The sequence below is a fragment of the Silurus aristotelis genome (genome assembly GCF_946808225.1).
Source record: "Silurus aristotelis genome assembly, chromosome: 23".
Classification (NCBI taxonomy): Eukaryota; Metazoa; Chordata; class Actinopteri; order Siluriformes; family Siluridae; genus Silurus; species Silurus aristotelis.
The window spans coordinates 8,745,318-8,772,845 of record NC_139596.1 but is presented as its reverse complement, the minus strand read 5'-3'; the positions used below and the strand labels follow the sequence as shown (position 1 = coordinate 8,772,845).

The 27,528-nt window shown below is 38.2% G+C and overlaps 2 protein-coding genes across 3 annotated transcripts; one reads left to right on the top strand and one right to left on the bottom strand.

The window, feature by feature from the left end:
- Nucleotides 1-641: 641 nt before the first annotated feature.
- Nucleotides 642-19,449, bottom strand: cnot6l (CCR4-NOT transcription complex, subunit 6-like). Of its 2 annotated transcripts, none has more exons than XM_083526988.1 (12): nt 19,289-19,449; nt 15,136-15,257; nt 14,777-14,963; nt 14,010-14,095; nt 13,164-13,253; nt 12,903-12,971; nt 10,372-10,529; nt 9,263-9,417; nt 9,018-9,166; nt 3,847-4,074; nt 3,191-3,393; nt 642-1,537 (listed from the first exon to the last, which is right to left on the bottom strand). In XM_083526988.1, exons 2-12 carry the CDS (start codon nt 15,245-15,247, stop codon nt 1,328-1,330), a joined length of 1,647 nt encoding a protein of 548 aa, XP_083383114.1. In that variant the 5' UTR covers nt 15,248-15,257; nt 19,289-19,449; the 3' UTR covers nt 642-1,327. The 2 variants fall into 2 exon arrangements, with proteins under 2 accessions (XP_083383114.1, XP_083383115.1); XM_083526989.1 differs by having other exon boundaries at nt 18,544-19,440.
- Nucleotides 19,450-19,901: 452 nt separating this feature from the next.
- On the top strand, nt 19,902-25,806 carry mrpl1 (mitochondrial ribosomal protein L1). Its single transcript, XM_083527039.1, has 9 exons — nt 19,902-20,029; nt 20,282-20,393; nt 21,443-21,731; nt 22,282-22,365; nt 22,497-22,568; nt 24,395-24,506; nt 24,614-24,714; nt 24,949-25,030; nt 25,641-25,806. The coding sequence occupies exons 1-9, from the start codon at nt 19,999-20,001 to the stop codon at nt 25,736-25,738; spliced, it is 981 nt and encodes a 326-aa protein (XP_083383165.1). The 5' UTR covers nt 19,902-19,998; the 3' UTR covers nt 25,739-25,806.
- Nucleotides 25,807-27,528: the final 1,722 nt, after the last annotated feature.

Here is a 27,528-nt window from a genome sequence, read left to right as displayed (position 1 = left end):
GTCTATCTAGTGTATAATGGAGTTGACAAACTATATCAGGCTTACCTAAAAAAAAAAAAAAAAGACTACATCCTCTCCACACTATAATCATAAACTAACATGACCACAGTATAGGTTTGGTGACAGACAGCTGTTTTTTACTATTTCAGAATCTGCAGGTTTCCTGGCAGTTTGACACACAGCTGTATAAAGTTTTCAGAGAATAACGTGAAAAACAAAAAACATCCAGTGAGCAGAAGAGCCTGTTGGTGGGAGGTTTCAGTTTGAGCTGACAGAAATGCTACAGTAACTCTTTACAATTGTGGTGACTAGAAAAGCATCTCAGAGCTCAAGCATCTCAAGTCATCAAAGCTTGAGGTAGATGAGCTTTAACAAGAGATAATTAGAATCGCTTTTTTTTTTGCCTTTATCTTTGATTGGAAACAAACTCAGTGCTCAGAGCCTAGGTGTAGATCCTAAAAAAGATTTGGCCCATGGCCAGACTGTATAAAGGAAAAAAACAATTATTGGTCAAACAGAAACTTAAAAAAATATATTTTCAGTTACTTCCTATAATTAAATCTATAGACGTTCTTAGAAATGCACAGGCACAGTTTATGGGAAACACAAAAACACACACAGAAAGACATAGAGCAGCTAGGTTAAAATCAGTAGGGCTGAGTTCCTTTTTAATGGTGTCCATATAGGACATCACAAAAGATTTTGCATAATTTCTGACATTGCAAATATAGGAATCTCTCATCTTGCTTTGTCCCGTTTCAGGCACGTATCTACCATAATCAAAGACAGAGATAGATGGGGGATTTTTGTAAAGTACCGGATGCTACACCAAACAGAACATACAATAATGCCATTTTTGTTTTTTTGATTGTTTTGCATAAATTATTTTACAAACGGCATTTCTTCTATTCCAATGGATAAAACACAAGAGGACATATAAAACATGATTCCTGACAAAAATAGAAAACACGTTGCACACTCTTTTAGTGGGATGTTTTGCTACGTAAAAGACATTTCCATCTTTAAATATATATGTGACAAACACGAACACTGTATCAGTGTAGCATATTTGATCTCAGAACAGACATTCAAGTCATCGACATGGACATGAGAGCTGCTTTTGGATTCAGTCGTTGGTATCAAATGTAGAACCCCAACCCTAATTTTAGTATCAAGCTTTTTTCTTCTTCTATAATGCTGGAAAATGTACCAGTACAATTCTGTGCAAGGGTTAAAAAAGGAGTGATTGGGGGAATTTTCACTCCTAAGTGACGTCTGTAGAAATTTTGGGATATGTCCGTTAGCGGAGGGTGTTCTTCTTCCATCACTACCTGTGGATGGGTAGGTGCAATCCGTTGAGAGACGATAAGGGAGGGTGGTACTCCAGCTGAGCCAAGAGGGAGAAGTGATCGGAGGGGATGTGCGGATGGGGGCATCCGATAATGCAATTATCCACCAACCATTGGGTGTCCAGAGGACCAAGCAGGCCCAGCACATTCATGTGGGTCTTGGAAAAGAAAATATAATCGATCACACCCTGGAACGAAAGAAGTGATGGCTGTTAAAGAATCGGTTAATGTATTTTTATTTTTATATTATTTATTCATTTATTGAATTATTTGTGAATACCGCTTTCATTATACTACTCAAGTACTGATGGTGTGTGAAAAAGAAGAACTCTACAATACAGTGATACAGATGCAAATAAATAAATAAATAAACAATGGTGACGGGATAAAAAAATTAGACATCACCAAATTGAGCTAATTGGACAAAAATTCTGGCAAACAGGCTAAAACTCTTTTAACCCTTTTTTACGCGATATGGATTAATAGCATATCAGCATTCTGGAAGGATTTTACAAGGATTTCTTTGAAAATATCATGAGGAGCTATCACAGATTCTTCCTATCGTTCGTTCCTACCAACATGCAGCGTAAAAACGAGAAGTTGCTATAGCACACATCAACAATCAGTGCTGGAGAAAATGTTTGCAAGGCAAGCAAAATCAACACATCAGAACTACCAATGTGGTTAAGGTTGAATTAATCTCTGTGGTACATCTGATCAAAACGCAACAAAGCATTTGAGGTTTGCCAGTAGTTGTGTGTGGGGAGCAGGTTTGTGTGTGTGTGTGTGTGTGTGTGTGTGTGTGTGTGTGTGTGTGTGTGTGTGTGTGTGTGTGTGTGTGTGCGCGATTTTAGAAACAAGTAGAAACAGTATATATCAGTACTTAATAATCATAAGCATAACAAAACAATAAACAGTAGCAAATTAACAATATCAATAGTTAGAAAGACAGCAACTATTTTCAGAAGTTACATTCTTCACTTTCAACACCTTATTTATAAGCTATTTAACTTTGGTAAAGCCGGGAATCGAACTCGGGGCCAGTACGCTAACGACGTCATAACGAATAGTTCACGCATAGCACAAAAAACTAAACATTTCCTAGCGTAGTCAATGTTGTCAAAAGGCACAAACAATTTATGAACGTACATAATGAAAACAATGACACTTCATGACACGCTTAAAATAAAGAGGACAAATAAACAATTATAATCATGCCACCAGATAATAGATTTGGTTGGCCCACATAAGCCATATTACTATACAACTTCCCGAATCGTAATTACGGTTATAACCCCTAAACATCATGTTAAGGTAAATATGATCAAAAGCTAATTTTCAGATGCACACATTGTTGCATTTTGATCAGATGTACCACAGTGATTAATTTAACCTGAACCACATTGGTCACTTCGTAACATGCCCTTTTACCCAGTTTAATGTTCTTGATGAATGGCTACTATTGGTCCTTAACAGCAAGGGATTCTGATGCAAGGCGTTAAAAACATAGCCAATCTAACTTAATAGACTTGTGTATGAAGACGTGTATGCTTTACATGGCATTATTAAATTGAGCGGATATAAACAGAACTAAATGATATCCCTGACTGATAAATACTAAGTAGGTTACTCACTTTGGTATGAAAATCAGTATTGATGAGTACCATGTACTTGTACTATAATAACAGATTTAATACTCAAGACAGTATGGAGGACACGGCTTTGAGATTTCAGTTCTGGAGACCCAGAGTCTAGCTCAGGTTTCAAACTTCAGCAGATACTGTATGTATGAAGGTGGAAACCAGAATTGGGAAGCCCTGATATATAACGCGGCCCTTCACCTTAAAGTCATAGGTGTAATTAGTGTAAGGCATCAGATTGCTCTCATAAGCGCTTTTCAGCTGGAAACTGTGAGTGATGCTGCCGTCCGGTTTGCCGTTCTTGCCGTTGCAGCTGAAGTTGTTCAGGCATTCGCTGTAGCGTAGCTCTTTGAAGTCTTTGTGATTCTCGGCGACCCCGCCGTTGCTCAGGTATTCCACCACACCTTAAAAAGCATGACAAGTAACGCATTACAGCGCAATCCAAAGCTAGAATCCAGTTAAGCAACAAAAGGCAATTTTTAGACAAAAAATATTTAAAAAAATTAAATCCAGTTCTAGTTTCATTACAAAAGGAACATGAAATAGAGAAGCACCACAATTTAGAGCAGTTAGTTACACTAGTGGTTTTTATTGTGGTTTGGTTTAGTCAAGTGGGGTCTAAATAAGGCTTGGAAATGTCCCAATATCCAGTAACACATGCCCTTATGTAATACTAAACACCACAAATTGCTATAAATATGGCAAAAGGAAGATTTATAGTCCAATGTACTTTTGTCATTTACTGAAACATGCTGCCTTGCAATAGCTACTCAAATAAAAAAACTTTGTGTTTTGTGGTGCAGGAGGTGGCCTTTCCTTGCCCATATAAGATCATCTTACATCTATTTTGATCATACCAGAGTCTGGGAGTGAGTTAAGGTCAGCACACAGGACAATAGGAATGGAGCTGGAGTCGGAGCTGCCTGAGGTAGACCCAGTGGAGCTTAATGCACTCTCTACGATGCTCTTCAGCTCTGACAGGAACATGACTGTCTGGATGAGTTTGACGTCCGAGTACTCGGGGTCCCAGTGCATATGAGCGTTAGCCACCAATAGAAGCTGCTTGTCTGCGGGTGCTTTCGAACCTGCAGTATAAAATTAGTACAATATCCTTAAAAAGCACATGGACAACATGAAGTGTTCGAAATCTGTTAAAGGAAACTCCTCATTGACTACAATACTCTTTACATCAGGAGATTCCAGAACAATCACATTTCCTCCTCGTTCTATCAAGAAGGAGATACAGGAACATACGCACCAGAACCAGCAGGTTAAGGGACAGCTTTTTTCCATCCACCATCACCCTACTGAACTCTACACTACACCATTAGATCACTGTATAAACACTGAATATAACTTCTGTACAATTAAACATTCAATGTACATATTACATACTGTATTTCTTTTATACTCCTCTTTCTCTACACATATTGTGCTTTACGTACTTCTGCTTTATACACAATGCTCAGGTCTTACCACAGTCCTGTAAACTTTCCCTTTCACTCTTGCATTCTCTTCTATCACAAATCACTCCTGCTATCACTCTTCTCCACCCACTCCACCCTGCCTGCACTCTTTTCTTCACTTATCTAATACACTCTCCATTACTTTGCATTGTTGATCCCCTAGGTACCTGAACTCCTTCTCCTTCTCCACCACTTCTCCCTGCAACGGCACCACTCCACTCCCCTCCCTCTCATTCACACACATGTACTCTGTCTTACTCCTACTGACTTTCATTCCCCTTCTCTCCAGCGCATATCTCCATCTCTCCAGGCTCTTCTTAATCTGCTTCCTACTCTCAACACAAAACACAATATAATCCGCAAACATCACAGTCCAGGGAGACTCCTGTCTGACCTCGTCCGTCAACCTGTCCATCACCACTGCAAACAAGAAAGGGCTCAGAGCCAATCCTTGATGCAGTCCAACCTTCACCTTGAACCAGTCTGTCGTTTCTACTGCACACTTCACAGCTGTCACACTGTCCTCATACATGTCCTGCAACACCCTCACATACTTCTCTGACACACCTGACTTCCTCATACAATACCACAACTCCTCTCTCGGCACCCTGTCATACGCCTCCTCTAAATCCACAAACACACAATGCAACTCCTTCTGTCCTTCTCTATTCTTTTCCATCAACATTCTCAAAGCAAATATTGCATCTGTGGTGCTCTTCCTCGGCATGAAACCATACTACTGCTCACAGATGGTCATCTCTTCTCTCAGCCTGGCTTTCATTTCTCTTTCCCATAACTTCATGATGTGACTGATCAACTTAATTCCCCTGTAGTTACTGCAGGTCTGCACATCTCCCTTATGCTTAAAGATCGGTACCAGCACACTCTCCTCCATTCCTCAGGCATCCTCTCACCTTCGAAAATCCTGTTAAACAATCTGGTTAAAAACTCTACTGCCATCTCTCCTAAACATCTCCACGCTTCTACCGGTATGTCATCTGGTCCAACTGACTTTCCACTCTTCATCCTCTTAATCACTGCTCTCACTTCCTCCATACTAATCCTATCCACTTCCTGCTTCACCAACTCCACATCCTCCAACCTTCTCTCTCTCTCTCTCTCTCTCTCTCTCTCTCTCTCTCTCTCTCTCTCTCTCTCTCTCTCTCTTTATTTCCCTCATTCATCAGCTGCTCAAAAAACTCCTTCCATCTTCTCAACACACTCTCCTCACTAGTCAACACATTTCCATCTCCATCCTTTATTGCTCTAACTTGCAGCACATCCTTCCCAGCTCGGTCCCTCTGCCTGGCCAATCTGTATAAATACTTTTCTCCTCCCTTAGTGTCCAACTTCTCATACAGCTGCTCATATGCCTTTTCCTTGGCTTTCGACAACATCCCTCTTTACCTGCTGCCGCATCTCCATGTACTTCTGCCTACTTTTCACATCACTCTCTCAATCCCAATTATGTTTTGACAACCTCTTTCTCCTTATGCTCTCATTTCACCACCATGTCTCTTTGTCTTCCTTTCTATTTCCAGATGTCACACTAAGGACCTTTCTAGCTGCCTCCCTTATCACTTCTACAGTAGTTGCCCAATCATCCAGCACCTCTTCACCACCACCGAGCCCCTGTCTGACCTCTTCCCTGAATCTCACACTACAGTCTTCCTCCTTCAGTTTCCAGCATCTTATTCTTTTTTTTAGTATTCACTCTCCCCCTCTTCTTCTTCACCTCGAAAACCATCCTATAAACCACCATCCGATGCTGTCTAGCTACACTGTCCACCATCAACACCTTACAGTCTTCAATCTCCTTCAGGTTGCATCTCGTACATAGAACATTGTCCCCCTGTGTGCACCTACCTCCACTCTTATACGTCACCCTATGCTCCTCCTTCTTCTTAAAATACGTGTTCATCACTGTAATTTCCAACCTTTTAGCAAAATCTACCACCTTAAAGCCGTACCTACCCATCATCTCTGTTCCCTTCACCTACATGCCCATTGAAATCTGCCCCAATCACCAATCGTTCATTCTTAGGTATAACATCTACCACTTCATCTAATTCACTCCAGAATTCTTCCTTTTTCTCCATCTCACAATCCACTTGTGGAGCAGAGGCACTGATGACATTTATCATCACCCCTTCAACTTCCAGCTTCAAGTTCATCAGAAACTCTCTTCACCTCCACTACACTCTTACTGTACTCTTCCTTCAGGATGACCCCTACACCATTTCTCTTTACATCCACACCATAAAAGAACAGCTTAAATCCACCTCCAATGTTTCTGGCCTTACTCCCTTTCCACTTGGTCTCCTAAACACACATCATCTCTACCTTTCGCCTCTCCATCATATCAGCTACCTCTCTCCCTTTACCAGTCATAGTACCAACATTTAAAGTACCACCCCGAACCTCCAGTCTCCTACATTTCTCCTTTTCCTGCCGTCTCTGTAGACGTCTTCCTCCTCTCTTTTAAAGTGTGACAAACATGCAAAAAATAAGAAATCAGGCTACACCACTGTATATACCTTACTGTACATTCGGCCTAATATTTTACATTAATGAATTATATAATATATATATGGTGGACTTGTTTATTCAGCTTGCACATTTTTTATGCCATAACCTTAGAACCTTCTACTTGTACTTCTCAACAATGTCCTCACATCTCTGCACTGCTATGGATTCTGTCTGTCTGTCTGTCCTTTTGAAAATGTCCAAATTGCTTTTTGTACTTATTATCAGTAATTGGAAAGCATTTACTTAACATTAAAATGTTTTAACTATGTCCATAAGAAACTAAACACCTTGTCTTTATAATTCTTCTCATTTTCACATCAATTACATTATTCTTCTCTGTTCTGGAATGAACCGGTGGTGGAATGAACTTCCCCTAGATGTCCGTACAGCAGAGTCCCTGGCTATCTTTACGCGAAGGTTGAAGACCTACCTCTTCCTGAAACACTTAAATTAGCACTTTCCAAGTTTGCTTACTGAAAATCAAGAGTTATAGTCTGATTTATATTAAGTTTGTAATCTAGTGTACCAGTGTGGATTTATTCATTGCTAGAGACTTAAAGCACTTTTGGACAAGGACGTCTGCTAAATGCCGCAAATGTAAATGTTTTATTCATTTATTTTTTTTATTTGTGAAAACATTTTTTTGATATTATTCATCATGATGATGATGATGGTGCAGATGAAAGCACCATAGTCTCATTTGTGAGAGTGACACATTCTTCCATATCAGAACTGATCATGAGTAATTATCATAATGGGAACTGCTGAAAGCCCATAAAAGAGTAAAAAAAAAAAAAAGCATACATAAAGAACTACCTTTACCACATTTCTGATCAAACTGAAGTACCACATTGATACTAGATTGAGGCAGATGATTTCACCAAAGAACTTGATTCTTCCCTGAAACCAAAAGTTCCACTAATAAACCAAGCTGTCAACCGTAATGCTGGTCTACAGACAACAGTTATTTCCTGTGTGGTCACATTATTATAGCGATCTGATGAATCTGATGTGAATGTCAACACTGATTAGCAGAGGAGGTGCTATAAGTGGTTCCTCTGTGGTTCTAAAGCAGGATGATTACCAGAAGTTACACAAAGTGTTAAATGACTCAGTAATGCCTGAGACAAACGGAGCAGGTTCACACCTCTTCATCTGATGCTGATCAAGTATGTGTGAAACCTGCTTAAAAATGTACAGTTGTCATATATATATATATATATATATATATATATATATATATATATATATATATATATATATATATATATATATATATATGTCCCCAAATTTCTAACTAATTCACCTAAAATTCCTGTAATTTCCCATTAATTCCTGGTAAGTTTTCAACTATTCAATATTTCCAAAATTCACCAGCTGAAGTTCTTACCCCTTTGTGACCCTACTCCGCACCTGACACCAGTGCCTGACCTCAGTAATGCTCCTGTAGCTAAATGAGCACAGATCCCCAATCATCTAGTGACAAAATGCAGTTATAATAACCAAGCAAAGACTAATCTATAATGGGATGTTCAACAAGCACCCATTAGTGTGACTGGTCAGGTGTCCACATACTTTTGCTATATAGTGTATGTGGTTAGATTTAGCAAACATTATCCTATTCATCATATAATCAAAAAGACAGTGACCACCCCTAACTAAGGTCAACGACACAGAGGTCTGAGGCATGCTGATGTTACCTACTAATGAAAGTTTTAATAAGAAATGCTGGAGATGTTATTTACTGCCATCTACTGGGAAATAAAACAATTACAATATTAGCAGATGTCACAGAACAAAAAAAATGGAAAGTAACCATCCATAAATTCACACAGCCAGTCAGTCACCAACAGTCATGACACTGATGTGAACATTATCCAAAGCTTGATTTTATACACTGCATAATAACTAATAACATAACTAAACTCCTAATAACGTTCTGGGTGAATTTCTTACTCTATTCCTGCCTGGTTTAAACTGCATGACCCTTTTGTAGGTCTTGATTAAAATCGTTCCACGAGTTATATGCGTACCTCCAAACAGCTCTTTCTTCACCTCCAACACCACGGCTACTCCGATGTTGTCTTTGGTCATCACCCGATTCAGCATGACCTCTGAGCCTTCCGAGTTGGCCATGGCCACTTGATTAAACTCTACTGTGTGTTTCTGAACCAGTGCAAATCTAAAAATGACCAATTTAAAGAGAAAACATCAATAAAAGCACTGACATTTCCCCCATAATAATAACAATATAATAACAGCAAAAACATGGACTCACTTTTCTGTTTTGAAGAACACAGCACAGCCGTCCACATGCTTCCTTTCCTGCTCGGACACGAGTTTGGCACGAGACTTCGGACAAAAATACCCGTCATATCCACGCTCCTTTAGAGTTTCCAAAAAAAATGTGTAGTACTGCTCTGTTTCCACCTCCTGCACAAGACCAAACGATTATGGGCAAAAGCTCAGATGCTTCGAGAATAAGGCATATCTACTATATTTGGACAAAAGTTTGTGGACACCTGACCAGAAGATTTCGACATTTACAATTTCTATTGTTATAATGACCTCGATTTCTCCAGGGAGATGTTCCAAAATATGTTTGGAGTGTGATTGTGGAGATTTGTGCTAATTTAACCACAAGGGTTTTAGTAAAGGCAGGTACTGATGTAATGTGAGAAGGTCTGGGGTGCAGTCAGCGTTCCAATTCATCCCAATGGTGTTTAATAGGGTTGAGAGGTCAGATATTTATAGCAGGACACTCGGGATCTTCCACGTCAACTCATGTAAAGCATGTTTTCATAGAACTCGCTTTGTGCACAGGGTCAATGTCATGCTGAAACACGTTTGGGTCTCCTAGTTCAAGTGTAGGAAAAATTCAAATGCACATCCAAACACGTCCTGAACAATTGTGTCCAACTTTTGGTAACAGTTTGGGGACGAACCACATACGGCTGGAACTGTCAGGTGTCCCAATCCTTTTTGTCCATATCATGTATATTAAAAGATTTACTTTACAGCTAATTATTTACAATTTTTCATGGGCTTTATATCCACCGAAGCTCATGCCTATAAACTTTAAAATAAACTTTCTTTCGGCTTCTCCCATTAGGGGTCGCCACAGCGGATCATCCGTATGTTTGTTTTGGCACATGTTTTTACTCTGGATGCCCTTCCTAATGCAACCCTCCCCATTTATCCGGGCTTGGGACCAGCACTGAGAGTGGCTGGGGTCGGTTCCCTGACCGGGGATCGAACCCGGGCCGCAGCGGTGAGAGTGCCACATCCTAACCACTAGACCACCAGGGGACCTTAAACTGGCTGCTTTAATAATTGTAATTATTAATTATGGGATATATACAGCTGTTTTTATTTTGGCTCACATACCTGCAAACTGATGATGTCAGCATCACAGCTGGTGATCTCCTCCATGATGCCTTTCTTCCTATACTCCCAGTTAAGAGCCCAGGAAGGACAGTAGCCGTACAGCTGCCTTGTTGCATATTTATCACAAAGCACGTTGTAGCACATTACAGTGAAAACAGCTGGAGAAGAAAAGTTCAGAATATGATTTTTTGTCCTTTATCATTTAAAAAACATGTAAATAAAGTAATCACAAGAAATAAAGCACGATAATACAAGACACAAGGAAGAAAAACAGTGATGTAGACATGCCCCTGTTATTATAGATTAAAAATTAGACATCAGCATTTACTGAAGTCCAGTTAAACCGTAATTGGATGATCATAAGCAACATAAAGATCTTATCATAATATGCTTATTAAGATAACAGAATGCAATAAATACTATAAATAATGTTATATATTGTCAATCTACTCTATGGTGCTATTGCTTATCTACTTCACACTATTATACCCAAATCAGCCACATGTGGTGAAATCTTTTGAAAATTTGAGCTATTTAATATTTTATATTTATGACATTTACATGTTTTATTGCTCTTCACTACGATGTTAAACCCCTATGTAGTAAACACGTACATGCACAGGAACTCATTTGGAAATCAACTATGATGGAGGAGCGCAAACAAACAAACAAACTGCAAATAAAGAATTTCATACAAGCGAGAATTAAATTAGAGAGCAATGAGCGTAAGTACAAAGACGAAAGCATTAGGGTACTTTGGTTAGGTTGATAACTAAATTACAGTGGCTATTAAAAGTTTGGAAACACCTAATGTTTTTTTTTTTTAGACACAAGTATCTGCAAGAGTAAAAGGGAAAGTTTACAGGACTGTGGTGAGACCTGCGATGTTGTATGGATTAGAGACAGTGGCATTGAGTAAAAGACAGGAGGTGGAGCTGGAGGTAGCAGAGCTGAAGATGTTGAGGTTTTCGTTGGGAGTGACGACAATGGACAGGATTAGAAATGAGTTTATTAGGGGGACAGCATGTAGGACGTTATGAAAACAAAGCGAGGGAGGCGAGATTGAGATGGTTTGGACATGTGCAGAGGAGGGACATGGGGTATATCAGTAGGAGAATGCTGAGGATGGAGCCACCAGAAAGAAGGAAAAGAGAAAGACCAAAGAGGAGGTTTATGGATGTGGTGAGGGAAGACATGCAGGTCGTTGGGTTGAAGGAGGCAGATGTGGAGGACAAGGGGTTTGGAGACGGATGTTCGACCCCTAATGGGAGAAGCCAAAAGAAGAAGAAGAAGAAGAAGAAGTATGTTCCTTTTGTTGATATACAACAAATAAGGTAACACACAAAAACTGGACAGTGAATGAAATTTCTTTGGACAGATGAGAGCAAATTGGACATTTTTGCCTCTGAGAGATGAACTTATATAAGACAGAGATAAGGAGATAAGACTCTTACACCTACAGTCAAACATGAAGATAGAGGTTTAATGTTTTCGGGTTGTTTTGGAGCAGGGAAGGTTGGAGACATACCTGCATAAAATAAATACTGAACCAACTGGACTGTGGTTACTTCATCATACAGCAAGACAGTGATCTGAAGCATACATCCCAGTTCTATAAGTGTTATTTAGAGAGCAAACAGTCATTTTGTGTGTTATATATCATGGTATGGCCTTCCCAGTCCTGGTATGGCCTTCCCAAATCCTACTGAACTGCTCTGGGATGAACTGGATCGCGAAAAACGCGAAAAACTAGTGAAGAAAACTGGTAAGTTTTACAAGAGGCATAGCAAAGTATGTTCAATGAATATTTGGAGAAACAAACTGTCTGCATGCCAAGAGTGTATAAAGCTGTTAATCATGCTAGAGGAGAAAAAGTATAAAGTATAGCATATGTTTTGTCAATGTAAAGCTTCATACTGTTAAGTTACGTCTCTTACAGTGATAAAACACTGGGTGTTTCCAAACTTTTTACAAGCAGTGAAAATAAAAACAAATTTAAAATGAAGTTTTATGAAAATAAAAAAATTACAGGTTATTACAGGTTAAATAATATGAAACGCTCACGAAACAAATGCGTAATGTATTTAACTATCTACAGTTAAGAAGCTAACTCTTATGCTTCTGTTGTTGAACTGGTGCTGTTATGTAAAGGAAAACAATTTCACATAGCAGAAAAAAACATCTAAATACTTACTAATCCATTAAACTTTTTGGATTTTTAATGGATTTTACTCAAAATAATTGTTTCAATAAAATACATACTGAAATGTTTTAATTCAGTATTAATGAGAGTGTATTTCCCGTTTGTTTGTTTGTTTGTTTGTTTGTTTGTTTGTTAAGTGTGCTATAGGTCCTCCCAACAGAGTTTTAGGCTGATAGTAATCCAAGTTTGCGATCTAGTGGATCGGTGTTGATACGTCGCTCTGGATAAGGGCGTCTACAAAATGGCATAAATGTAAATGTAAATGCAAATTTAATGGAGTCAGCAAAGTTGTTGTTGAGGAACATATGGAAGAGCTGGCAGAATGAACCTGTGGGCATTGTTTGGTCTCGTTCCCTCAGTGTGATCCAAGGTCTTTGAGGGAGTTGTTCTGGGTGGACTGATTTAAAAAGAAATAAAACCACACACACACACACACACACACACACACACACACACACACACACACACACACACACACACACACACACACCCCAAAAAGTAAGTATTATTCATGCATAATTAAAACTAAATGACCACTGAAAAGATCTGCCTATTGTTAAGTATGTAAACTCATCAACAGAGACATCACCTGCAAGATTGTCTAGCATGTAATTCAATAATTTTCTTGTTCCATCAGGCTCCTGGTAGAGGTTGAGAATATCCTGGGACAGTGGGTTACCTGGGATTATTAAACACCACATTAAAAAATTTGTAAAATGATTAAAGCTGCACATAAGCTTTAATAATATATACAGTAGAACCCCGATGTACGAGATGAATTCGTTCCTGAAAAACGCTCGTTTTCCCATATTCTCATACTCGCATGTTAATTTTCCTATAAGAATTAATGTAAAAGCAATTAATCTGTTCCCAGACCTCAGGCGATCGCTAATTTCAGACCTTTAAAAAATGGTTTATGCTCAATTTAACACACAAATATACTTGCGACAAAGTATAAACATGAAAAATAATACATTATAAACGGAGAAATAAATAACTTTTTGTTCTTTATTTATTTTAGTACTTACTGTTGAACCCTATTTATTTCTTAAAAAAAAAAATTTAAAAATGAACTACACTTTTTGGGAATCTATGATGCAAAATTTATAGTGAATTAAAAAAAAAACACTATAAAAAGACAAAAAGCATAATATTCACACAAGAGAACGACGAGAACGCACTCGAGACGATGTCTATGAAGCGAGTGGGCATGAAGCGTGGGGACGGAGGTGACGAGCGACGTGCAGAACCTGTGACTGGAACCAAAGGCGTAAAAAAAAATGCTCGTCTTCCCGAAATACTAGTAACTAGTAACACTAATACTAGATTTTTTACTAGTAAAACGGCTCGTACACCGATATTCTCATACTACATGGCACTCATACACCGAGGTTCCACTGTATACAGTTTCTAAGTGAAATAGGAAAAGACCTGCCTTTGAGGCCGAGAGTTTGTAAGCGAAACAGTCGCCCAAGTTCGTAAGGCAAAACCCGTAAACAGTTGTTGTTCAAAAGTAATTCCCTGTGGAAATCATGAAAAGAGCTTTATAACATACACAAGAAAGCATTCATCAGGAATCCAATGGTTCTTTTTGACTGTATCATTAATTCATACAATTTTCCCCAAACCCATTGACTGTTATGAATATATCAATATAACTAAATTAAACCGCTGTTTTCTAGATGGGTTTTTTTTTTGGTGTTTTTTCAAAGCAGCACAGTGACTATAACGGGTATGCTTGTATGACATATAAATGGCACACAGTAATCATAACATGTTCATGCACGGCCTTTAATATGAAGCTGTCTCTGGAACGTACTCGACAAGAGACAGACTAAATACTGTGATAAGTCGCTCTATCAATCATTAGAGATTAAGCTGTTTGTACTGTATTTGGTTTACTGGCAGATTAAACAGCAAACTTACTGTGACTATTTTTCTGTCTGAACAAGTCCTTTCTGTCCATAAATACACTCCTAAACATCCCCTTAATATATACATGATATTTGCTAGTGTAATATAAAAAGTATTTTAAAAAAATATTTAATATCCTTTCATTATTTCATTTCAGCATAATTTCCTACTGGTCCAGCATTCAGGAGATGTGAGCACATGTCCTAAATAATTGATATAATATATCCCAAATCAACTAAATGATAATAGAATGTTGATTATGCTGAACACTAAACGATCTGCTTGTACCTGAGAGACACCATGTTGCCAAGTTCAGCTGGCAGGCTGCGTAGTTTGTTAGAAGACAGGTTCAGATAGACCAGGTGAGGGAGCTTGGCAATTTCAGGTGGAAGTCGGCTGAGGTTGTTGTTGTTGATGTGCAGCGCGGTCAGATGGGTGAGTGTCCATAGCGAGCTGCTCAGGTTTCTCACACGCCCTGTGCAAAATCATCGATGGAAGAATTGAACTTTAACAGGCTATGAATTAAAAATGAAGAATATTCTGACATAACAGAAATGTAAGTCGTTTTATCAATTCAGTACAAGTTAGATTTTACATATCTAACAAATGGACTCGAATAGAAAACAAAAAACAGCAGAAGTACTAACCGGTAATCTCTAACTCGGCCCAGTACGACTTCTTCCCACTGGCTGCCTCCTCTGCTGACATGATAGTGTACAGCCTGCGTGGGTCTGGAGGCTCATATTTCTCCTTTGGCATACCTGTTAATCTGAACAACGAAAAGAACATAAAACCTGTGCCATGTGCACACATAATCTATACAAGTTCTCTGCTTAAGTCTGCAATCAGACAATAGATAAGACAAACTATGTGTTTCTAAGAAAGTTCATTATACATATTAATGTTTAGTCCCAGCCTTGGATGCTTCAAACCCAGGCCACAGATTGTCACACCTTTCTGGCTACTCTGGCTAACGCTGCTATATGACTGACTCTAGGCATTTACGTGTATACAAAACTTTGAACATTTGTTTAAACAAAATTCTGGTGTGGCAGGGTGACATTACAATAGAATAATTTCACAATATAGAACTACATATTGAACATTCTGCCTTCAAGTGCTGGTTAGATCAACAGTAAAAGAGTTGGAAAAATGGAGAGCTATCCAGGTTAATGCAAGTAAATTATGGGGTGCCACAAGGTTCAGTTCTAGGACCCCTGCTTTTCACAATATACATTCTTCCCTTGGGAAATATTATTAGAAGGCATGGGATTAGCTTCCACTGTTTCACATTTAGCTCCTAAACTTTGGAGTAGTTTTCTTGACAGTGTTCGTGGCTCAGACACACTCTCCCAGTTTAAGTGCAGATTAAAGAAGTATCTTTTTAGCAAAGCCTACACATAACATACGTCACATATCATAAACTTGTGCTCCAGTAAATGTGATTAAATGCACATTATTAACTTGTGCTTGTTAATATTATGAACAGCAGCATCTTCATAAGTCCCACCTTATGAAGATTGTGGTCCTTTAAAGAAGTAGATGCCGAACTCGCAAACATCCCGAACCATCTAGAGATGTACCAGTGCCAATTAGATCCCACTTCATGTGGAGTTTGGACACTGGACCTCCTTGAGTGTTTAAAGGCTCTGGCATGGAGAAGCTGGTGTTGGATCTGTGATGATCGCAAATGTTGAGCTATTTTATGAGTTGCTCAGTAGCTCCTGGTTCCATAATCTCAAATGACTGTATAAGACTGTAGAAAGAAAATTACTCATAATCTTACATTAAAGTGCTCATGTTAGTTCTCACTCTCTGGTGTTTTGTATTGTTTTTAGATTTATAATCACAGTCTTGATATCACCCAAATAAGGATGGGTTCCCCTTTTGAGTCTGGTTCCTCTCAAGGTTTCTTCCTCATAATATCTAAGGGAGTTTTTCCTTGCCACAGTCACCATGGCTGCTCATCAGGGATAAATACACATCGTTCACCTTAACTGTTACATTTTCTAAAGCTGCTTTGAGACTATGTCTGTTGTGAAAAGCGCTATAGAAATAAACTTGACTTGGCTTATCAATACAATCCAAATAAATACATTTTCCATTACACTGTTCATTATGTAAACATTTCAACAGCTGGGATTTTGTTCATTCGATCTCGAAAGTTTATGTTTATGTACTTGCACATTACATGCATGAACTAACAAACTTCTTGGTAATTTACAATCAGGTATTCTGAATTTTCCGAGAAGATGGTGTAAAAGTGGAATGTAATATTACGCAAAATGAGAATAAGTTAATGCACTTTCGGAAACCAAAAACTTCATAAACATTTTGCTGGCTGTAAGATAATAATCCACATCTTGCTAGGAAATCAGAACGGGCTCAAGATACACATAATTCCACACCCAAGTCAGGTTTTATCTTATAAACTGAGGTCTGACATCTGAAAACCTTAAAGAAAAAAAAGGTACTTGCATGCATTTAAATGTAGTAATGTATTACATGTGTAATAAAAATTTACTAGGCACAGCAGACAAATAACTTGCAGTCGTATCTCTTTCTGTATTTTCGATTAGTTAAGCAGCAGGCTGCTGCTACTACAACTGTCCAACTGGTCGATATGCAAGAAACTACAAACAACACTTCTAAACACTGCAAGTAATTGCCTCATTTGGAAACAGGGGAAGCTCATAAAGCAGTTTGAGCAATATGAGCTCATTTACTATGCGGCTCTCCAGGAGTCGTTGCATAGCAGAACAAAAAATAGACGCAATTACAGGAGGCAAAATCCACGCTCAGCTTTAGGCCATGTGAAACGTTTCCCCAACAGACTCGTTTCATCTGTACACACTGTAACCTGATTGGCCGGATACACACACTGGGCACTAATGCTGGACGACAGCTGAAACCTGATCGCAGGAGTTTCAACAGGTCAGGGGGCTTAAAAACAAGCCCATGTAAAGAGTTATATATAGATTATATATAAAATATCAACATATAAACTACATATTACTATCAGTAGTCCTTCACTTACTCTTAGAATCCTATATATGGCTTTGTGTTCTGTTTTAAACAGATGGTCAGCTTTTACCATTGCACATATGCTTTAAATACATTCAGCTACTAAACCTTTAAGATCCAACACATTGTCAGTGGTAAATGTTCCTCAATTTCTAAAACAGGGATGTGATTGTGGATCTGCAAGGCTCTGGAACAAACACACGTATTTCTCTTTGTTATTTGTCAAAACATATTCCATATGCTTATAGTCTTTGGGAAAGTGTAGCTCATATGTGTTTGTATGATTTATCTGGTTATTTATTTAGTGCATGCCAAGCTGGTAGGACTATGTTGACCAGCTGATAAAGTGCTGGGAGAATTAAAAGCAGTTTTGTATTACTGCTGTGAACACAGGTTATGGTTAATAAATATTATACGACGGTAATAAAGGCTCAAATATGGACTTATCAACAAAAAAGGTGCAACACATGATTTATCCCCTTCACTTGAAACAAATAACCTACCTGATGAGTAAAGTATTATTTACGAACACAATCAATCAAGGTGTGACCTGAGGAAAAGTGGATTAAGTAGCAGAGAATTCCTGTTTCGCCATGAAGGAGATATTTATAAACAGCAATGGATAAGGATGTCTGCTAGAATGGCATAATTGTTAATGAAAACTGACGTCTGTTTGGAAACGCTTAGTTTCCTACTATCCTGGGGCAGAGCTTCAAAAAAGAATGGGGGAGAGTCGTTATAATATAAGGGTTTCAGCATGGACAGTTTGACCCACTTGGTATATATTTTGGCAAAGGATAACTTATAACTGATGGATTTTTCAGCAAAAAATAAAAAGTTGCACTGGAACACACATTAATCATACAAAGACAATGTAAAGGCTATTTCTCTCTCTCTCTCTCTCTCTCTCTCTCTCTCTGTCACTCTGTCTCTCTCATATATATATATATATATACACTGTATATTACATTCATGGATAAACGTTTGAGGAACCCTGACCATTAAGGTTTGTATGTGCTTTCTGAATATACCATTCCAATGTGAGTTCTCAATTTGCTCCTATAAGAACCTCCACTCTTCTGGGAAGATGTTCCACTAGATTTCGGAGTGTAGTTGTGGAGATTTGTGCTCATTCATTGTGTTAATAAAGTCATGTACTGATGTAGAGTGAGGAGGTCTGGGGTGCAGTGAGCGTTCACGTTTATCCCGAAGATGTTTAATAGGATTGGAGTTCAGAGCTCTATAGCAGGTCATTCAAGATCTTTCAACCCATGTAAACTATATGTTCATGAAGCTGGCTTTGTGCACAGGAGCATTGTCATAGGTTTGAGGCTTCTAGTTCCAGTGAAGGAATATTTAATAATGCTATGCAACCAGAGTCTTAAGACTTTTGTGCATATAGAGTCTATGTGAAATTTAAGGGCATGTGCTTATAAGTTATAAGTTAAATACTTTAAGGAAAGTGGAAGTGAAGACAAAAAGTTTTTTGAGGTTATTTGGTCACCAGCCGATGCGGGACACGTGAACTCATACACAGACAGGCTGTTGGACAGGCGAATAAACCCCCAAAACTATATGTTTCTATTTATTTTTTAATATTAAATAACCCGAGAGCATTGCCCAGGTCTCTTCCTGCTGTCTGGTGGTTACAGGACACTTGTACCGTTAGCTAGCACGGCTAAGTCTCTCCTCGGGATCAGTTAGGCAGAGTGACAGCTGCAGGACAGCACACAGCAAACACAAACAGCGTCCTGGAGCTCAGCACTATATGTGTACCTGCATTGGGGAGATGGAAACGCAGAAGCTGGGCTGAGATCTTTCCAGACATGCAGCCGAAGCTCGTCTTCTCCGCTCTTCAGGCTCCTACCCAGACAGCTGGAAGGACAACAATCATGGCTTCAGCTCGACTCACGTCACTTTTTTTCCCCACCGCATCACGCGTTACACACTCTGATTGGCTGATGCTTTGTGTAAACACGGAGTGACATTTCCCATTGGGTAAAAAGCACTCAAGGATGCGCTCTCAACCAATCGCATCGTGGATGGCGGGGTTTTCCGGAATGCGGGTGTGTAAAAATAACTCGCTGCATTCCCAGGTTCTGAAATAGCCACTGGGAAAAGTTAGTAAACAGGCAGCACTGTGTTTAATGAAGAAATTAAATCCTACACAATATATTATGCAGAATGTTCATGGAAATGGTTGATAGTCCATTTATTTAAATCTTCGAGTTGAATATATTGAAAATATTATACAACATTATAGAATTAATTGCTTTTTGAATGACACTGTTGCCAAAAATAAAGGAAATAGTTTTTTCTTTCATATACGATACTTTTTTCTCGTCTTTTACGCTAATAACAGACATCTCTTGTGACCTTTATCCAAAGTTAAATATCTAAGTTTGTTATATATTTTGTTGTACCGGAACTATTAAACAGCTTATTTTGCGCACACACGGAACGTTAAAACAGCGGCACCGGTAAACATGGCAGCCTCCGCGAGGAGTTTAATGAGAGGTCAGGTTTATGGATTTCGTTTCTTTCTGTTGTCAATGATATTGTAAACACTTTGTATTTGCACATTTCTTGTCTAATTTAAGAATAAATGCGCCGTTCATCATATCATATATTTCCACATTTTTTCATATAGATGTTGTTTGGTTTATTACAAGCACATGATCCAGAACCACGAGCTGTCTGACATGCTGCATCCCTACAACGTGTTTTTAATTTATTTTATAATAAATATTGAATGTTTGGTTTCAACAGTGTTGGCTGGGTGTCAGAGACAGATCCTCATCTCCAACGCTGCATCTTCTCTATGTCCGTCTCAGAATGCAGCAAGAAGTCATTCTGTGAGGACCTACGCTGCAGCAGCCAAGTGAGCATTCTTTATAGCAGTGCATTTAATAGAATAAAGGGGATTCGAGGGAAAAGCAGAGCAGTTATATGTTTCAGTTTGTAAGAACTAAATATACACCAGCCTGGCATAACATTATAGCTGGTGAAGGGAATAACACTGGTTATCTCTTCATCATGTTAAACACCTGTTAGTGTGTGGGATATTATTAAGCAGCAAGTGAACATTTCGTTCTCAAAGTTGATGTGTTAGAGGCAGAAAAAATGGGCAAGAGTAAGTATGTGAGCGAGTTTAACAACAGAAAAATGTTGATGTCCAGACGACTGGGTCAGAGCATATCCAAAACTGCAATTGTGGGCTGTTTCTGGTCTGCAGTGGTCAGCATCTATCAAAAGTGGTCCAAGAAAGGAACAGTGGTAAATCGGCGACAGGGTCGTGGGCAGCCGAGGCTCATTTATGCATGTGGGAAGCAAAGACTGGTCCGTGTGGTTTGATCCAAAAGATGAGCTTCTGTAGCTCAAATTGCTGTAAATGTTAATGGTGTTATTGCTCGATGGATCAGGACTGTTTTTGCAGCAAAAGGGAGACCAACACAATATTAAGCAGGTGGTCATCACGTTTAAGCCCCAGTAGTGCCAAGCTGCCACCCTTGAGCAATTCTCTTTACTCCCTGTGCTCCAGGGGCGCCGTATCATGGCTGACCCTGCATTCTGACTCCGCGCTCTGACCCGTTTAAGCAAGCTGGGATATGCGAAGGAAGAATTTCACTTTGCTGTAATGTAAATGTTATCATAAAGTTACACCTGGTTGGTGTATAATTTTTTTTTCTTATATTTTGTAAAATATAACTGTTTTGTTGTTTGGAAATTTGGACTCGTTCCTCGTTCACTTTTTTCCATGTTCACTTCACTACGCTCGATGATTTAATATTCTGCCCATTAAGAGCCGTGTTACTAGGTGATAGCAATGAGAATCGCAGTCACAAGCTTCTAACTTGTACTTTTTTTTTATTTACCAATTTTTGGCATGCATGAAACAAATTGTGGACCTTTTTTTTTTTTTTTTAGCAGGGCGTCTAAGAGGGAGAGAAAAGTCGAAAAGGGGGCGGTGAAGGAAGTAAAGCAAGAAGAGAAGAAGAAAGAGAAACAGAAAATCGACGACACGGGTCGTCATAAGCCGTACGGCCTGACAGCCTGGGAGCCCATCGATGACGTGTACGTAGCGAGACATTATCCCAAACAGGTGTATGATGCGGGTGTTGCTGTGGACATGTTGAAGAGCTTTCCGAAGCTGGATTTTACCCCGGAAGATCAGCCTCTTTTCATTAATCTGAAGCTGGATATGAAACTAGAGAAAAAGGTACACAACACACAATTTGTTCTTTGAACTGGTTCTTTACACAGTAACACAATTCTTTACACATGTCTCACATTACCAGACTGGGGGATGCTGAAGGGAGAATGTTTAGAAATATTTAAATGTGATTAGGTGCTTGGGTGATGTGGTAATGTGATGAAATGCTAGAATGTGACCGGAATCATGATCAAGTGAAAAAAGGGTTTTTGACATAATGGAAAGTTTAAATGTTTTTTTTTTTGTTTTTTTTTAATCCTCAAACAGGCTCTCAGTACAGTAGCATTTTTTTTTCTAAAAAAAACTGTTCTTTCCCTTTCCAGAAATCTTTTTGTCACTGTTGGATTATGCATATGAAATAGAATAGAAAAAGAGACTCTGTATGTTTTAAAAATACGTTTTATATCCCATTCGAACACCAAAAATATGGATGTTTTGCAGCTTTATGGAGACACACTGAAGCCCTGTGGCATTCAACCACAAAACAAACTCTCCCAACATATTATACATAATCTGATAGTTACAAAAATAACTCCCTTTTTTTCTTTTCTTTCAGAAAAAAGTGGACCCCTTCGTTAGCACGGTTCATTTACCTCATCCATTTAAAGCCGACGCGAACAAAGTCGTCGTCTTCACAGAGGTAAGTATCTGCTTGTGTCTGTGCTCTCTGTTCAGCTGAGTGTGATTTTAAATGGGATTGTAAGTGTCCTGATTGTAACAGGGTTCTGTTGTGTATCTGATGGTCAGGTTTTTTTTGTTTTGTTGTTTTAGGATCCAGAGGAAGCCAGAGTGGCTATAGAGCATGGAGCAGATGCAGTGGGAGGAGCTGAACTTATTGAAAAGGTGTGACATGCTAACATTAAAATTAAAACCTCAAACAAGTTAATCAATTTTCTTTTTAAGAATGTATTAGCTGCTCCAGGAGGGTCTGTAAATCCGTCAGTCCACACTTCAGTCCATGTTTTAGTCCAATTTTTTTTCCCAGTCCAAGGCCTCAGTTGATGTCAGTCAAACGATCAATTAATTATAAAAAGTTCATCAGTGATTCAAATAATCTTTTACTTATTCCTTCAATCAATTAATACACCAACCAATCAGTCATTCAGGTCAGAAAACCAACCAGTCAGTCATTATATCAAAACCATCAGATTTTAAAGGTAATTTGATTACCACCAACTCAATACTGTATACATAAACTGCAGCTTCTTTTCTTGGGTGTTCTCATAAAAAAAGAAATTTGCCTTTAAAACTGCCTTAATTTAAACAATGTTTATCTCAACTCCAAGAAAAAAAGAATAATTGTATCAATAAGTTTTGTAGATTGCATTGTAGAACGAGTTTCTACAGAAGCAGCCTTTAAATGATGGATAGCACTGAGGAAGCTCTTCATTAACAGTTTTCAGTGTGTTTAAACTTTATTTGTATTCGGTGGTGGTGTTTGTGTTTGACAGATATAATACAGAGGAATAATGAATGCAAATATTAACTGCAGAAAAAAACGTCTACTGAGTTTCAGGTGATATTTCAGCCTGCAGCTGTACTGCTACTACTGTAGAAACGTACACTCACTGACATTTTACTACATAGAGGTTACGTCTTTAACATCATAATTTTATCCTTAATTAATAGAATATTGACTGTGGAAATAAGACGAAATTATCAGGAATGTCAACATTTGCTTTAAATATCTTAAAAATAAAATAGGAAAACGGCCTGTGGTGCTAAATTATATCGTAATTCAACTTTGCTTTGAATGGGAGCTTGTAAGCTTTTATATGGACAGTGTACAGATAAGGTAGTGTGGGACAAAGCCATCAAAAATGTCCTCATTCACTTGGATACGCTGGTAAACAAATGCTTTAATAAGCGATTTTTTTTTTTTTTTTTATGGATTTTCAAACGAATATTGTCTCTGGAGTGTTTCGTTATTATATCACATCACACTGCACATGGACACTTTAAGGACAATCACTAAATCACTTCAATTTGTACTTTCAATATCTGTCATACTCATTCATGTATATACATATAGTTTCATATTTTATACAGTTTATACTTTTTATTTATCTACCTTTTTTTTTTTTTTTTTTTTGGTTTATTTTTACCCTTAATTCTATTCCTTTTTATGTTTAAATGCTGGACAGTCGTAAAAAGCGTTTCACTGCATGTGGTACTCTGTATGTATGTGTATGTGACGAATAAAATTTGATTTGATTGAGTTTAAATGAAACATTATAATCATCAAAATGTACCGTAGACGTGTTGATAAATTACCAGGAGAAGGAATGTGAGATTGCAGTGTTATTAAGTTGATATAATGACAAGGTAATTGTGCACAGAAAGTGGTTTTGAAATTCCATAATCACAATGAATTACACGCACTCGTTTGTCTTGTACCGATGCAATGTTTTCTTTTGGAATATTAATTCCAGCAAGAAGCAGCATTTTATCCAATGCTACTGTAACAGTTTAGCATATCCTCTATTTCCTTCTGATGCATGTTCTAAGCATCGTATAGGCAGCTCGTTTCTGTGGAACGGCATTCAAGGGCAGTATTAAATATTTAAGCATAACATTATGAACGAAACGAATTGGAGACACCAAACCGAAGCGGCGAAATAGAAACAGCTGTTGATGCCAAACCGATGTCTGGGTTTGTTTCTTGGTAGATTTTAGAAGACGAAATCACCGCAGATTTTTACCTGGCTGTCCCTGACATCGTCCCGAAGCTCCTGCCTTTAAAAAACAAACTGAGGAAGAAATTCCCGAAGAGCAAACGAGGTCCGTGTGTTTCATCCTCTTTTCTGTTGAATGTAAATAAAATGATATCAGATTCTCATTTCAAATGAGTAAATGACTGTTTTTTTTTGTTGTTTTTTTCGGTTCAGGGTCAGTCGGAGTGAATATTCCTAAGATGCTGCAGTTGTTCAAGAGCGGATACGAGTACATGGTGGAGGGGGACGCCTACGTCATCACTCAAGTCGGAACGGTAAACCTAAACTTTATAACATAGCAATGTAACCCTAACCCGTAACCCTACTCACATTTTTATAGTATAATCAATTCAGGTAATCTAATAATTAATAATATATAAAGGCTTTTAGGCATTTGAACATGTAGTAATAGTTACACTCGAACCGAAGCAGGAACCTTAATTATAAATTCAAATGTATACCACTTTATTTCACTGAAATGAATGGAAAGGATTTTTTTTTCCAAACAGCTGGACATGCCAAAGGAGCACATCCTAGAAAATATGCGGGTCATAATTCAGGACGTCGCTTCCCATAAGCCGGCAGAATTCGGTGAGTTCATTTTGACGGACTTTCCTACAATTAAACACTTTTATGAGCAAGAAATGAACATCAAATAGGTGACACGTCCGACACTATGCAGTTTTTTTTTTTTTCTCCATTAATGGAAATGGATCCGGAAAAAGAAATGCTTTAAAGCAGGACAGCGAGCTGCTTCTGAAATGTGTTTGTAAAGTTCTCTGATGCTGCGGTTAACTCTTCTATAGTAACCGTTGTAACTATAGTTACCGTTCTGTGAGGAATTTTACATGGCGAGCGGAGGGATTGACTTCTGAAGCGTCTCTTATCCAATCATATGAGTGGACGTGCTGTATGAATACTGTTTATGACTTATGAGTTGTGGTATTGTGATGAAACGTATGATCCTCTGTGTCGGGGAAGTGGGAGCTCAGTGGTTAACCCTCAGTGCTTCAGGGGCACTGTATCATTGCTGACCCTGTGCTCTGACCCCTGGCTTCTAACATCAGTGGGATATCCAAAGAAAGACTTTCACTGTGCTGTTAAGTACCTGTACATGTGACAAGTATACAGCTTCTGTGTGTTTGTTCAGAGGTGATGCTCCTGTTAATGGTTTTGATGTTATGATTATCTGTTTCTTTAGGCTCAATAATCGAGAGAGCCCTCACAAACAGCATGACGAGCGAGGCTTTACGCATCAAATATCAACCGTTTATACAGCAAGAGGTGAAGGAGGCGTGATTACAGCACCCAGTGTGTGTATATTTCATTGTGTAATGACATGTAATAAAGATTCTCCGAATATGCAACAGTCTGGTGTGTAGGTTTTGTCAATCAGATGTAGGGTTTGATCCTGAGCTTTAGTTCTTCTGCATGTTCTCCTCATGTCTGAATGGATTTCCTCAGGGTTGGACATTTATATCTTTGTCATCCAAATTACTTTCCGATTTAATGACATTGTAGTACCTTCAGTCAGCACCAGGTGGCTTTCTTACGTCACTTGCTGCATCATAACCTGCAAGTATTTAACTGCTCTAACTGACTAGCAAAAGCACTTATTATTCATAATCACAATTAATTAATTAAATAATTACTTATAATTTTTATACAAATGGGTCTGTGTAAACATTTAAAATGTTATAGATCTTTGCATACAGTACATTTTAGTGCTGTTTGTTACATTAGATAGGTTTATATAAAATAAGGCATAGAATACAACACACACACACACACACACACACACACACACAAAAAAGAGCTTCAACAGCCATGATACTGCATGTTCCTATCCATAGGTGGCAGAAATGGTCACAAACTCTCATATTCCTCTCTAGATATTAAGGCACATCAATAGCATATGCTACTATTTAGTGTGAAATTTATGATCGTGTCAAACTCCTACAGTCTTTGTATTAATTTGTATTAGAGCTAGTGCCTGATTCCCTGTCAATGTTGCCAGGTCCATGGATTTTCAGCACTTTCCTACACTTGTGCTTCAGATTAATATACCCCAATTCCATAGAATTCTCTAATCTGATTGGTGGGAAGCTGTTGATTCATTTTAAAGCAGCTCTGACTGAAATTGCAGGCAAAATAATATAATTCTATAGCAAATACATAAACAGGGACGTGTATGTTAGAAATTTCATATAAAGAGATTTTCAGAAGCTGTGGTGATCAACAATTGCAGCTCTAAAACTACAGTCACAGTGCTATGAGAAATTTACAGATTTTTTTTCTGACACGAGAAAATCTTCATGACTAAAGAACAAAAATCATTGATACATTCATTAACAATTATTCACTCAATGTACACCTTGCAGTCTTACAATAACGCTTGAATTGCTATCAATTCTACTAGAGTTATTTGTTGTACATTTATTTACATAGTAAAAAATTAAATATGTATTTGCTCTTCTGGTGGACGTGAAACGGCTTTCTATATTTATACAGTTTGATGGACAATTTGGACATTTTTTTTGTTTATTTTTTTAACGTTTACTGCCAATTGTTCTTTATTAAACTATGGTCTACTTGCCTCAGACTGGTACTTGTAGTATATTAATTTATATCCTATGATACAAGTAATATAACGTTGTAATAATAATTGTTCATATAATGTTTATACCTATTAATACACTTCCCAACCAATTCATAACATCTATACCAGGGGTATCTTTCCAACCAAGCAAGTCCACACCAAATTCTAATGGTTTTTTTTTTTTCAGTAGGTGTGTCTATTGGTTGGTTGGAATGAAAATCTGCACCCACTTCCCCTTTGTGGAAAAGATCTGGCACCCCTGATCTTTACAGTGTTGGCACTTTTATTTGAAAGAATGCAGATTAAAGGTTTAATTATCTATTGTTGCCCATTGTGTACCTGTGTACTCCCACCCTCATCAACGTTATATTCTTCACATATGCACTGGTATGCTATGAGATCTTGGTGAAAGAACAATATCCTGGAATGCTGCTTTATTTATGTCATATGATATGTATATTAGATTGAACACTGGAACCTCAATCTGGGT

Excerpts from the sequence above, each read along its gene's own strand:
- mrpl1 (XM_083527039.1), top strand. The coding sequence starts at position 19,999 with ATGGCAGCCTCCGCGAGGAGTTTAATGAGAG. Across the intron at positions 21,732-22,281 it reads ATATGAAACTAGAGAAAAAG|AAAAAAGTGGACCCCTTCGT; the intron begins GTACACAACACA and ends CTTTTCTTTCAG. Across the intron at positions 24,507-24,613 it reads ATTCCCGAAGAGCAAACGAG|GGTCAGTCGGAGTGAATATT; the intron begins GTCCGTGTGTTT and ends TTTTCGGTTCAG.
- cnot6l (XM_083526988.1), bottom strand. The coding sequence starts at position 15,247 with ATGCCAAAGGAGAAATATGAGCCTCCAGACCCACGCAGGCTGTACACT. Across the intron at positions 13,254-14,009 it reads ACAAACTCTCGGCCTCAAAG|GTAACCCACTGTCCCAGGAT; the intron begins GCAGGTCTTTTC and ends TAATAATCCCAG. Across the intron at positions 1,538-3,190 it reads ATTACACCTATGACTTTAAG|GGTGTGATCGATTATATTTT; the intron begins GTGAAGGGCCGC and ends CTTTCGTTCCAG.